We start from the raw sequence: 14257 nt of genomic DNA, 5'->3' as shown, positions 1-14257 counted from the left end.
CGTCTCAGCCATGACAAACTGAAGATGGGCTGTGGCATTGGCTGCCATTCAGCCTAACTCTCTCATCGGCCCCACAGAATGCCTTTCAGGGTCCCCCAGAGTAACAACTGCTGCGTTTTATTACGGCGTGAAATGGGGAGTGAAAGACCGCTATGGATGTTCCTACTTAACCATGCAGAATGTGTCACTATTGGGTCGGAAGATAAGAGGACAAAGGGGGAAATCAGCCGCTTTTGTTAACACTAACAGCTCAAGTCCATAGAAACAACCCTGTGCTCTTGTTGACATCTCTCAGCAAAAGCATTTGTGTCCTTCTAGGTGAAATTTGTACCAGAAATATGTTAACATCACACAGGATAATTACATGCATTCCGTACGCTATTCAAACAGATGGTAGCTGTGTTGCCAGCATGAGAGATTTGCTTGAGGGAGACCCAGACGTTGGCATCCAAATTGAGCAGATACACTGTCCAGCTCAATTATGTTCTCCACTCCCGTTCCATGGTGTGTTTTCCCAGATTAGATCGCAGAAGTCAAACACTAGCATAGCTATTGGCGGTGCAAGATGTGCAAATGTTTTAGGGCTCCAAGCCTCTCGGGATCCCACTAATACCCCACATTCAGACCGCAGATATCTCTCCTAGCTTGTTCCCATTGATAAAAAAAAAAATGTGTGTAGTTTATACACGTATGAAGTTTTGCGTTTGGCTTTTGTTAGTTTGTTGTAATTAGCTCTTGATTGGTATAATTCTCACTTACCAAAGGAACCAATGTAATATAATTTTTAAATTGCAGCATATAAAAGTAGAAGTACATGTGTCTGGATGATGAGGGCGTGTGTGTGATCGGGTGAAGATGGCGCGCCCCCGCAAAACATTGCACAAGAGCTTATAGAAAATATGTTATGGCACTTTCCCAAGCATGTTTTTGGCAGCATCGGGACGATGGTTTAGATTGAGCACCAAACTGTGTAAATAGGAATCAGGCACTTGATTGATGAGAGCACCTTTGTAATTATATCCAGCCGTCCTATTTGCTTTGGCAAGACATCTGTCATCGGTCCTCCTCTTCCCTGCTTAAATGTCAGGTTGTGGGTGTGGCTGGGGAGAGACGATGACAGACTGTCGGTTTCCAGCACACCTGCAGGGAGCTATCACTGCCTCGGCACTAATGCTTATCTTTTTCTATTTTTTTGTTTTTTATCAGTGCTGTTTATGATACATCCACTGATTTAGCAAAAGCAACTGTCCTGATAAAAATTTTTTTTCTTTTAAATACACTTCCTGGTACAATTCAGCAGTTTTGGAACTTTTGCCCTGAAGAAAAAGAAAAAAAACTGCGAGGGTGAGACAACACTAAACACACAGCCAGCATTCTGATCTGTGTTGCAATATCCTCAGTACGCAATGTGCTGTGTTAATTCATGCTGCTTGGCACGCAAGCCCGAGCATCTCGAGGTAACGATGATTCTATTTTCACTTGTTTAGTTGTGATTGTGTTGAAACAGAAAAAAAAAAAAAAAAAGATTCGTCCCCGGGAAAAGCCAATGGAATGCATTCAGTCCGTGCACACAAGATCTTTCAATGAGTAAAATGAGCTTGATCCCCGGGCTTATGTGTGTATGTTCAGTGATTTGTAGGAGGGATTTGGGGGCTTTAACATGTGCGTCTACTGGCAGAATGTCCTCAAGACACTGGTGTAGCACACACACAGTTATTGCCTCAAGACCTCATTGTTCCTGCGCGGTGCTTGACTGAGGCCGGGATGCTGAAGCTGCTGCTACTGCCCCGTCTGCGCCGCAGGCTTCACTCTCAGAGGACACAATTGAGAACAGAATTAATGATATAAGGTCACCATATTATTAATAACAGATGATGATGAAACTGCGTGGACGCTCCAGACGGTGAGGCAGGACTTGGACAGTGCAGTTGAGCTCATATGTCATCTTAAATCTCTGAGGTGTTACAGTGGTTTCACCTGATCAGCTCCGTGGAAACCACATTAGTTTCTTTTGGAGCGCTCATCTGTCATAACTATGTGCTCTCCCCTCCAAGGTGTCCGATTTTTCCCTCTGACACCTAATATTTTTATATCACTGGAGTGATATCTATATTGCTGTGAAGTAATTAAGAAAACACCCTTCTGTCCAAGCTCCTCCGCCCTCTCTGCGCTGAAGAGCCGGCTTGTTTAACACTCGGCACACTGTCCACACGGGGTTCTCGGTTGCCTGAGACGGGGCTGGGCAACGCGCAGAGCCGAGCCCGAGTGTAATTGGGCGCTGGCAGGCGTGTGCGTGGTCCTGATTGCAGCATGTTCCTCCAGAAGCAAGGTTTATGTTTCATCATGTGCCCGTCCACTGCACTCCATAAAAAGCAAATAAACTTTTCGCTGGCAATGGTATAATAATGACATAGCTGGCTAATGAGTGAATTAAAGAGTCATAAATACAGCTCTGGCCCCCTGACTGAGATGTGAAATTTCTTACATCATCTTTATGTTAAACGCAGTCGACAGTAGTTGCCCTCGTTCAACCACCTCTCTCTACTGTACCTTACATAACACTGCGGATCGGTTGGATCATTGTTTCTTCAAGCGATTGAGTCTCTCATCCTGTCCAAGCTTGGACCTCTCCGCTGATGGCAGATCTCCGTATCTACTCTATCATATTTCCCCCCCTTGTCACTGACCAACATATTGGACTGTCGAAGATGATGAATGTCGGTGAACTTGTTGAAAGTATTCTGCTTGCGACTTGTCTCGGCGCTGTAGCCGGTGCAGGAGTCTAAATTAAATGGAGTTGAATGAGTGACTTTGGCAGGTCTCTGGTTGGTGTGGTTTTGGGGCTGATCCCAGTGCAGCACAGAAGCAGCCTGGCAGTGGTTTGTCTGTTTTGACTGAACTTGCTCTTCTCTTTCACACCAGCGCTCAGAGGCCAGCAACAGGAGCACATAAGACCCCAGCTCATTTCAGTCCCATCTGAACACATTCCCTTCCCTGCGGCAGCATCTGCCTAATTCTGTTGGACATACATGGACTTTTGTGTTATATTGTATTCGCTTTTATTGAATTTGATTCATTCAGGGTGAGCTGCTGTATTTACAGCGAGGGGAGTTTGACTAGATTGGTAAACTTTCATTTAAAATTTTTATCATCCCATTATGTTTGGCAAAACGACTTTGAGCTGCACTCACGCTGAGGTTTTTCTTTTATCCCGTGCCTATGCCAGACATTCAGTAAATTTGTTCCACGTGTTTCAAAAAAAAAGGGAATCCCAAGAACATTAAACCAAGTGTATCATTTATTAAGCGCTCTCTGTTCAGTGTAGCAAAGAGAAGGGAGTTTAGCGCCAGTGCCAGAGTGTATCAGGCCCAGACATGAGCAAGAGAAGTGGCAGGATGAGAATGAGGCGTAGAAAGAAGTAAGGAAATCTGTCAGGGGCCCACACCAAGCAAAACCCCAAGCATCAGTAGGTTTCTAGACACAGTGCAAGGGTGCGCCTGTCTGCTCATAACGGACAACCCCTGTGCCTCCATGTTTGCTTTTGTACGAGATTGTTTAGCGGGGCACCTGTAACAAAAAGAGGCGTGACTAGTTGATGTGAATATGCAGGGGAAGTGGCTGAGTGAGGTGCCTGCCTGCCTGCCAGCCAACCAGCCAGCGTTTGAGCACAGAAAGCACCATCTCTACAGCAGCGGCCCTTTGATGTGGCTGGTGCTTTGAAGAACTGACACCCTTCTCCTTTTCACAGTGCCTGGAGCCCTGCAAGGAATCCTGGGACCTGAAGGAAAACCAGTGCCAGGATTTATGTGAGGTATGTCACTACCACAGATACAGTGGTTGCCTCAGACTCGAGTGTTTGAGCGTTTCAGACTCAGTGGGAAAATTCTATAAGAGGAAAGTTTGAGAGGAGTGTGAAGTAACTCTTTTTGCTCTGTAATGACCCTCTCTGTGAGGCTAAATCAAAGCTATTCAATGTACTCACCGCTCCAGTGAGTCATGAGCTGAAATGTAAACAGGACAATCCCTGTTAGCTCACAGAGCTGCCTGTTTGCAGCCAGGCAGGTTGGTCTTAAAAAGTAATCTGACATGTATTTTTCCTCTCCTCCTCCTCCTCCTCCTCCTCCTCTTCCTCCTCCTTCTTCTTCTTGTCATCCTCTCCCCACTCCTTAGCCCCTCTTTCCCAAGAAGCACTACGAGTGTCTCACGAGCTGCGAGTTCCTGAAGTCGGTAGAGGGAGTGAAGCAGGGTGACTGTCCTGCTCCGGAGAAGGCCAGCGGCTTCGCAGCAGCCTGCGTGGAGAGCTGCGAGGAGGATGGAGAGTGCTCGGCAGTCAAAAAGTGCTGCTCCAACGGCTGCGGCCACACCTGCCAGCTCCCCAAAAACCTCTACAAAGGTAATGCTAAAGACTAGTAAACTTCCATTTTATTGTAATACAGTGAAATGATTCTGTCACAACAAATTGTTCTTATAATTTAGTGTTAATTCTTCAGATTTCAATCCTGGCTGATTTGGTGACCCCCGTTGTTACTGGTGGTAAAAGTGTGGCTAATATACAACAGCAAACACTTCTTGAGCAGCTACTTCAGAAATACAATTGGACTGAACGCAAGAGCAAACAGTACACAGAGAGGCCGATATTACCAAGATAAAATTAAAAGCAGTAAAGCTGGATTACATACATGCATCATTTCCAGCAAATCCCTTGTGTGTTTGGAACCAGTGGAGGAGCGGCAGACTCTTCCACTAACATGGTAAACTGCTATATAAAGAGGTAATTACTGAATGTAAATCCACAGAGTGGCTTTAAAAAATGCAGATTAATCAAAAAACCAAGTCTAAAATTTAGTATTGGATAGTAATATGTGTTATGTTGGAGCTTCATAAACATCTATTCTGAGATCCGGCTCCTCACTGAAGCTGAATCGTGTTTACACTGAATGAATCAAACAAACTTAATTTTCCATACTTTTGTTGCACCATTTCATTAAATTGAAATTTCCAGGATGGTTTGTTTATCATTTTATATACATCTCTCTGAAATTCAACAATTCCATCACATTTGTTAACTGTGAAAACTTGCTGTGCTGTGCTTTTGCAATTAAGTGTTGTTGTATTTGAACAATGTCTGGTCGCACAGCATGACTTTGTAATGACTGCGCCACTGGCAGGACAGTGTAGGATAGAGAGATTAATCAAGCAGTGAGAAAGAGAAGGAAGACTTTGGATAATAAATGACATAAAACACGAAATAAAACACTCAGTAATGGAGTTTGAGAGCAGCCCAGGCCGACAAACTCTGATGCACAAAGTGTCTAAGTGTGTGGACTGATCGTTACTTAAGTGTCTGTGTACTCAATGACTCTTCTCTGTATTTAATTATCGCTCAGTACTGTTTCCAAGGGTGATCGGATTAACACGGTTCATCAGCTGAATCCTGGATACTCCCTCCATCTCCATTTTTCCTGTTCAATTACTGACGTTTTATATCTGGTAGTGGTCCAGCACAAACGTCATGTTTTTAATGTGATTAAGTGTCGCAGTTTGCATAATTTTCATAAATAGTGTTGAAGCAATTAATCCCTCTCTCTGTCAAGACATTCATTTTAAATCTCGGTGACGTAGATTGCAGATTTCCTCACACAATTTTTTGACAACTTGCTTAGAATCATAAATCTTTATTTCATCTCTTTTATATTGCTCTTCACCCACACATTCCTTATGCTGTTTCTGTTTTAAGTCGGAATATATCTTTTGTCTTGAATTTGCTGGATAAGCTTGAGGGTTTCGCAGACACAGATGTACCCAAGAATCTTTGCTCCAGTAAAACAGTTTAATAGCGCTGCCCAAGGCGGCCGAGTCATTATGTGAGAACCAAGTGCCCCTGAACTTGGAGATGGGAGCTGGAACTACATTATATACACTATCAGTGCACAATTGTCGGCGGCCCGGGGCCATAACAAAGTTGAGGAGATTCTGAAGTGAGAGGAGTGAGTCTAAATCGAGCTTTGAACTGCTACAAGCGATAGACCGGAGCTGTGTATGCTTTGAATCACACTGCAGTCAGTCTAAGCATGTTTTACTCTATTTAGTAAGTTAGAGAGCAAGAGCATGTGATTTGTGACTTTGAGCTTGCCCACACACACACACACACACACACACACACACACACACACACACACACACACACACACACAGAAGAGCATGCTAGTATTTATATTTGATTTGGAAAAATCCTGAGGGACGTCACGGTAGATGTCATGCTCTAAAGGTGAACAGCACGTTAATGGGGGGGGGGGATGAAAGCAGGCGTGACCTTGAAAATTTCAGTACAGTGACCCAGTCAATGAAAAGCATTCAGCGCGCCGTGAGACCTTCACATCAAGCAGCCTGTCCGCCTGATTCAGTCCAAACTCTTGAGCTCACGACCGGTCGCCGTCAACACCACGTTTACCCTTCTGGTTAAAGTCCGGATGGAATTCCTGGTCCTGGTCCTCCAGTGTTAAAGGTCTAATTAGTTGCTCATGGTTTGAAGAGCGTAATTGTTTCTATGTGTGCACAAGTGTGTATGTAGTCTTCTCTGTGATGAGCCATGATGCTGGAAGCCATTAGCAAACACAAGCGGGGAGAAATGGAGCGTTTCCCCCACTGAGATCACTCTCAGATGTGTGTGTGGTTGTGTGTGTGTGTGTGTGTGTGCACGTGTGTGTGTATGTGTGTGGTTGTGTGTGTGTGTGTGTGTGTGTGTGTGTGTGTGTGTGTGTGTGTGTGTGTGTGTGCACGTGTTCAGGTTAGGGTCCCCAGCCCATGTGTATGTCCCTGATATAGAAAAACAGCAGTGTTCAGGATCTCTGAGACACCGGAGCCCCACTGGGCTTTTGGTGTGTAACAAAGCGTCTTCTTTCTTTTTTAAAATCTTTTTTATACATCAATAGATCACCGACGTCGTTTCCCATCATCCACTGCTCTGTCATGTTGTCTCAAATGATATACTTGCGGAGCTGTGCCACAGATGCTGTGCGCTTTTGGAAATAGCTGGTTTATCAGGGACTTGTATGTGTTTTGTTTTGTTTTCATATCTGTCATTGTCTCCGTTCCTTGGAAGAAATCGCACCATATGTGATGCAAGCCAACTTCTTACAAATGTTTTCTGATCAAAAGCAGCGCGCAGTTCTGCACTACATTGTGAAAGATGGTGGAAAGAGCAACCGGGGAAGGTAGTTAAAACAAAGAATATGTGAAATATGTAAATGTCGGTATGAAAGTCAATTCAGCCAGAGTCATATTCACACTGTCACAACAAGTCAGTCAGCCAATCAACCTGTCAGCCATCCTCGGTTTACAGTAAATCCTCGTGCTACAGGCACTATTTGTAGTGTTTTCCTCAACCTCAGTAATTAGAGCAGTGATTATGACAGTATGTGCGTGAGTATTGAGAATTATATTCCTGGAGTGTAATTGTTGGCATGATTAAGACATGAATGGATGCCGTTCTCTTGATCGTGCTTTAGCAGCAGTTACATCATGGTTTGGAGTAAGCGTGTGGCCATTGAAAAATGAATGCTGTATGATTCTTGGACCAAACCTGACCCAAAAGCTATCTTTGGAAGGAGCAAGCTGAGAGAAAGTGTATTCGTTTCCCTCCCACATATTGCGGAAGAGCGAGCCTGTGTGTGTGTGTGTGTGTGTGTGTGTGTGTGTGTGTTTATATTTTTGTGTGTGATTTGTGCTTTGCAGGAGTACTTGTGTGACTTTGTGGGAAGATGAGTTAAGACAGAAGGAGAGGAGGAATGCTGTGGTTACCTTGGTGTTCGGTATTGCACAGGAAACGTGACACGTTTGTTCTCACACACACACACACACACACACACACACACACACACACACACGATCGGCTGTGGAGCTGTGAAACCACAGCACAATGACCCCCAGCTGTTAGCTTGCAGAAAGCTGTTATCAGCGGGACAAAACAAAGTACTGACTCCCTATGCGTGTGGCTCAAGGACCCTCCTCCATCTTCCAGGATTTATATGCATCATTCAATCACTTTAACGTGCTGTGTATGAAGACTGAATAGAGATATAAGTAGATCGAGCGCTCTGCATACAGAACACAGTCTTGATTATGTTGTTTACCGACATGCTGTGCAGTAGCCTTGAGCGTGTGTTGATGCTGTTGATAAATGCGGAGCAGTGGTGGGCTGCTCGGCAGCGACAGAGGTCCAGCATAATGGTCTGAAGTGCTAGGTGATTTATTGAGAACTGTGGGATGTATTCAGCCTTCTCCTGTACTTCCAAACTTGCTTTTCCAATCTCCATCTCATTATCACTGTGCCCGACGCTCAATCAACAGCTCACTACGTCTCCACTGCAATAAATTCACTTGAGAGACTCAGTCCGACTTGGCTGAGCGTTTGTCCCAGGCCTGCACTTAATAGAGCTCTAATTTATTGCACATGGCCACATCAGCTTTGTCTGAAAGGCTGAATGTGAAGTGCAACGATGCAAATGAACTTAACCTATATGTGTGCATGTTTGCACTTGTGTGTTTTGTGTCTGCAAGAGAGAGAGAAAGAGAGAGACGTTACGTGTGCCATGTCACATACCTAAATGCAAACTGTGTGTATCATTACTAAGAAGCGCAGCTAATAAAACACATCACTCTGGCCAGGAAATATCACAATCTGTCACAGTAGAAAGATGATGCTGTTGACCCACAGCATGTATTAAATCTATTGCGGTGAGGTCATGTCTCATTTTCAAATCTGTATCTGTCCAGCTCTGATGCCGTCGTTTATCTTTCCAGCTGACTTTCACTCACGAGAGGAAAACAACAAATTTCACCTATAATGTTCCACACAGGGGTGGTATTAACTCTCGTCACGGCATCGTCTTCCTTGCTTGTACTTTTAGGAGTCCCTCTGAAGCCGAGGAAAGAGCTGGTGTTTTTGGAGCAGCTGTCGGGTCAGCTGGAAATCCGCTGGTCGTCCAAGTTCAACATATCCGTGGAGCCCGTCCTCTATGTGGTGCAGCGCCGCTGGAACTATGGCATCCATCCCAGCGAGGACGACGCCACAGAGTGGCAGACAGTGGCACAGGTAGGAATCTGCGCACCTCACATGTGAAATGCTGAGGCACACCAGTAAAAGTTTTTGTCTTTAGATCCCATCAAATTTTGTTGTTTGGGTCATTGTTTTGATCAGATTAGTGTTTCAGCTTCACATGTCCCAGCGCGTCACGTGCTACAGCTGTGAAAGTGCTGCACTGCACCGACAGACTGTTGCACACGGTTGCGCATTCCTCACAGTCGCAGTGTCTTTGAAAGTTTGGCAAAGAGAAACACACAGATGACTGATGTGGCAGCAAACTCACATTGGGGCTGTGACCCTGCGTGAACCCTGACCCCTGTGGTTTGCTCCCCCCCCCATCTGTCTCTCAGACTGCAGAGGAGCGCGTCCAACTGGCCGACATCAGAGCCAGCAGATGGTACCAGTTCAGAGTTGCTGCAGTCAATGTCCACGGGACCCGCGGCTTCACTGCACCCAGCAAACACTTCCGCTCCTCCAGAGGTCTGTGTGTGTATGTACATATGTGTGTGTGTGTGTGGCCTTGTTTTGTGTGTAAGTTCCTGTTTGACACCCACTGCCCCCCATTTGTTATGGTTAAGACCTTGGAACAGGTGGAGCCCTTGGGAAAGAGTTTTCAGACCTGATTTGACTTCTTATCTGACCAAACAAACAAAGTGTATGTGCTGAATTCGTCATCCGAGCTTACTTTATCCTTCCAGAAAGAAATTCTGCATTTCGCTGAGAAAGAATTTAGTTTATATTCACCTGCACTTTGCGCCTCTGAAAGACAGTGTGATCCCCTCCTAATCTGTTCAACCCCGTGGCTCCATTAAGCAGCAGCATACGAATATATGGTAAAGCCAAACATACATTTGTCACTTTTGACTGATGGTGTTCATACTGCTCACATGTGTTTATTTAAAACTGTACTTGGGTATTAAACCGTTGAATTATTTTGTTAGCCTTGTTAATCCATTTTGTAAATAAGTATTTCCCCTCCACAGTCTCCACACATTTACCCAGCGTGCTAAATAGGGAGGGTAATTCATGTTGATGCCAAGTAATGAGGAGTGACTGGGTGTTCTTCTTTGTGGTGCAACCAGATCTTCATTTATGTCTTCAAAGGAGGGGTTTCCCCCCCTCTTTACAGTCATATAAAATGTAATATGTCTGAATTAGTCAGGATATTGCAGGTTTCAAATGAATGCAAGTGTTGTCTTGCTTCCAGCGGGAGTGATGTAAGCGAGGCGCACTTCAGATCTTTGCCACAGATTAGTGAACGAGCTCTGATGGCATCCTGTGTCACAGCTTAATTCTCCTTCCCTGCGTTTCCAGTGTTGAATGACACTAAATAGCCATGTTGTGTTGCAGATGGCATTTGTTAAAGTTACAGCCAACCGTTTGCGAATATAATATTGTGACTAGATTGCATCTGATTCAGATCAGATACAGTGTGTTTGTTTGACTTGTAGAGACAGAGCTATGTGCCCACCAGTTCACATACATTGAGATTAAATGGCTCAGGAAGCAGCATTGAAGTCATATGTAAAACATCTGCATTGTGTGGACCACCATGTCTTTTTTTTTTCCTCAGAGTGCATATCAAGAAACTTAGATAAAGTTAAGAGATAGATAAAGTTGTTTACAACTGGCTGAGGTCCAAAGTGCAAACCATGTTCTGCCAAAAACCTGTGCCAAAGACAAAAAGTAAAGTGTTTGGTGGTGCGTGCGTGTGTGTGTTGACCTGTCCTGTCAGTCCTTCGTCATACATTTGCTCCCCAGAGTGTTCTGCATGGCTGTCAGACAGACCCAGACACCAGGTGGGAAAAAGGATTCTGCTGCAGGGATGGAAACTGATCTCCAATCAGACCAATCAGTGCCAAAACGATGATAGATTGATGGGAGCTGTCATGGACTTGATGAGCTCCTGGCCGGTGTGTCATGCCATTGTTATTTATATAGTACGGCCATATCATCTGATTGCAATTTTGGACTACTATACTTTGTTAGGGCAATTTGTAAGAGCTGACTGCTTATTTATCTTGCACGGCCAACATCAGCTGGTATGGAGAACCGATGTGACCGATTGTGTTTTTGGACTGGATTAAATGTGTTTCAGGTGGGAGAGGGCAGTGGAGAGGAGAGCCAATTGGGCTGTGGCGTGAATCATTTTCTCATTACAGGGCTATTCCCTGTGGTCTGTGTGTCTGGCATGTGGCCGTGCCTCTCCTCCTGCACCAGGCTGACATCAGCAGCCGGCAGCAGGCTGGGTCACAGCACATACGGATTATTCAGAACCAGCTTTGCTCTGGACACACACACACGCACACACACACACACACACACACACACACACACACACACACACACACACGCACACACACACACACACACACATGCACACACACATTAGTTAGAGTACCGGAATGCTGAGTGTGGAGCCAAAGTGAGCAGCATGTGTTTGTTAACCCCTGACCTGCGCTCTCAGTCCTGCTGAACGCTGTCATAGATGTGACATGACACCTGTCATAACATCTCACTGCAGATTGTGAATGGTGGACTAATTACTTTACACAGTGTCACACTGGTCCCCCTCCTCAGCTGCAAAGCAAACTGTCAAGTGGTGAAAGGTATCTTGGCCTGTAATACATCCAACCTGAAATTATACTTGCAAGAAAAACTGCCTTAGCACCAAGATTTGTCACATACAAGAACAAGGGACCTTCTTTGTCTTCCTCCCTAAATGTCTGCAGATGTACTAAAATCTGTCGACACTCACAATGTTGTTTTCTTGTTGCTGCTACATCTTCAGATCCGTCCTCCCCTCCCACACCAACCAGCTTACGTATCACCAACGTGACGCTGGGTGACGAAGGCCTGGTGACAGCTCGTCTCAACTGGACCCTGCCAGAGGAGCCCGATATCCCCATACATCACTACAAAGTGTTCTGGAGCTGGACTGTGTCCACCAAGTCCATGGTGCCATCCAAGAAGAAAAGGAGAAAGACCACCAACGGGGTAATCTTCCCACCCTGTCTAAGTGATGTGTTCTTTCTCTTCCTCCCTGTTTTGCCTCTCTCCCAGACTGCAGAGTCTGGTCCAGGATTATCTCAGCATCTTCTCGAGCCTCAACACAAGACTGTAAACATCCACGAAGGCCTGCAAAGGCTAAACATGGAATAGTTTCATGTACTTGCAAGGTTATCAATCACACACAGATTGGTGCAATGTGTTATTCATTGTTTTGATTCCTTATACTGATGAAAGAACCTTAAACGCACTGTTAAGCTTTGAAAGAAAACACATTAAGTGTGATAAATAGCCCCATTTAAAGTGATAAATCATGATTTCAGGGTCTGTGTTTCTTGAATATCTCAGTTTGTATTCATATTTTTTCTCTTACAAACTCTTTCATTGTGTAGTTCAGCTATTTTTTAAGTGGTATGGGTGTTTATTTATTTATTACTTATTTTAAGATAGAACTCAGTAGCTTTGAGTGGTTGTATAACTACACTCACAATTCCTAACCTGTTATTATCTTTTACATGATACATTATATTTAAACCATGGAGAGACTCAGTAAAACAGGACACAACAGCTAAAAACATCCAGGAAACATTTTTCTTCTTCTTGAGTCTTATTGTTAAAGCCCTCATTACTCTTTGGAGCAGTTCAGTTTGCATACTGGAATATTCTCAAGTATTTGCTCTGGCCAGAGAGAAGAGGTTTCATGGCCCTTTTGTCTGGCATGTCAAATGGACCAAGCCCCGCCCCCCCACTTGCGATCACCTAGACAGGATAAATATAATTTGGTTACACAAGCTCAAACAAACAGGCAAGCTAAGAGCAAACTTCCTGAGTTGGACAACTCAGGAACCCACAGAAAAACATTTTGATAGTGTCGCAAACAAGTTTTTTTTTTTTCTTTCCATGTAAAAATTACACAAGGATGTTTGCAAACATTGATTGACCTCACAGAGAAATCATATGACAGATCACTGACGCTCGACTATACACGTACACATACATGAATACATTTGGTAATTAAAAGTTGTGTGAGCCATTTGCACGATATATCCAGTAACACGTGACTTGATAGCACGTATCTGTGGCTCAGTATCTGTGGCTCAGTAGCGTTTCATTAGACAGAGCAGAAAGACAGATTGTCTAGACAGTCCACACACACCTCACTAGAGTCTTCTCCTGAATTAGTTTTTGAAATGCAAAGCAGATGTGGCACAGAGGAGATAGAGGTGGGAGACACCAGACACCTATTGACACATGTACTACTGGTTTCCACTTTGGCACCTCGGGGCTTTGAAAGCAGCCTGCTGGTAGAGGAATGTCAAAACACGCACAGTCAATAACAAGAAACTCATCGAGCTCACGCTGATGGTGGAATGCTGGAAGTCAAACACAGTGAGGAAACCCTGGGAGGCTCTGATAACATGGCTCCCTCACAAGGCCCTGAAGGCTATCTCTTCGCCACGGTGCCTTCCTCAGCGCCGCATGTGTTCTCAATAAGCAAGGCTTTCCCACAGGCCCCAGTTGGCCCGGGCTGAGCAGAGCAGAGCTGGAACTATGACTGGGACGGTGACAGGGCTTTGAAAGGAGGCTCAAGTGACAGTGCGGTAACATACACATGCCAACATGCTAGTGTTTTCTCTCGTCGCAGGCTCAGAGCTGGGTGGATCTGGAGGGACTTCAGCAAAACAACAGTTACACTGTGGAGCTGCAGGCTGTCACATACTGGGGACAGGTGCGACTGAAGAGCTCCAAGGCTTCTCTCCACTTCAGCACCACCCAGAATAATGAATCAGGTAAACGCTGGTGCTAATATTCTATCGTTCATTCAGCTGTCAGACTTGTTTTTAATAATGTTTTTGAGGCACCCTGGCGACGCGGACCTAGTGATGGCAGTGTCGCTCCATTTGTTCAATTATTTGGTCCAGACTGACATATCTCAGCAACTATTGGACGGATTGCCATGACATTTGTGGTTCCCAGAAGATGAATCCGAAAGACTCTGGTGATCCCCTGACTTAGCCGGTAGCGTCATCATGAGATTGATTTTTGTGGTTTTCAAGGGAAAGGTCTCGACAACTATGGATTGTCATGATTTTTGGTGCACTCCTCCTCAGAGTGAATTTTAATAACTTTGATCCCCTGATTTTCCTCTAGGGCGATGATCAT

At 44.8% G+C, this 14257-nt stretch overlaps 1 protein-coding gene across 2 annotated transcripts in view; it reads left to right on the top strand.

Annotated features, from left to right (window-relative positions):
- The window catches only part of anos1 (anosmin 1), a 40086-nt gene that overhangs the window by 16850 nt on the left and 8979 nt on the right, over positions 1 to 14257 (top strand). For both annotated transcript variants that reach the window (XM_023415972.2, XM_023415973.2), the window contains 6 exons: positions 3749 to 3811; positions 4171 to 4393; positions 8910 to 9094; positions 9436 to 9565; positions 11877 to 12082; positions 13740 to 13884. In XM_023415972.2, coding sequence (XP_023271740.1) covers positions 3749 to 3811; positions 4171 to 4393; positions 8910 to 9094; positions 9436 to 9565; positions 11877 to 12082; positions 13740 to 13884 — 952 coding nt within the window. The remainder of the gene's footprint in view (positions 1 to 3748; positions 3812 to 4170; positions 4394 to 8909; positions 9095 to 9435; positions 9566 to 11876; positions 12083 to 13739; positions 13885 to 14257) is intronic.

Source organism: Seriola lalandi, unplaced genomic scaffold (genome assembly GCF_002814215.2).
Source record: "Seriola lalandi dorsalis isolate HSWRI2012SDOR001 ecotype SW California unplaced genomic scaffold, Sedor1 jcf7180002054559, whole genome shotgun sequence".
NCBI lineage: Eukaryota > Metazoa > Chordata > Actinopteri > Carangiformes > Carangidae > Seriola > Seriola lalandi.
The sequence above is the reverse complement of the archived record's forward strand: the minus strand, read 5'-3'. Positions and strand labels throughout refer to the sequence as shown.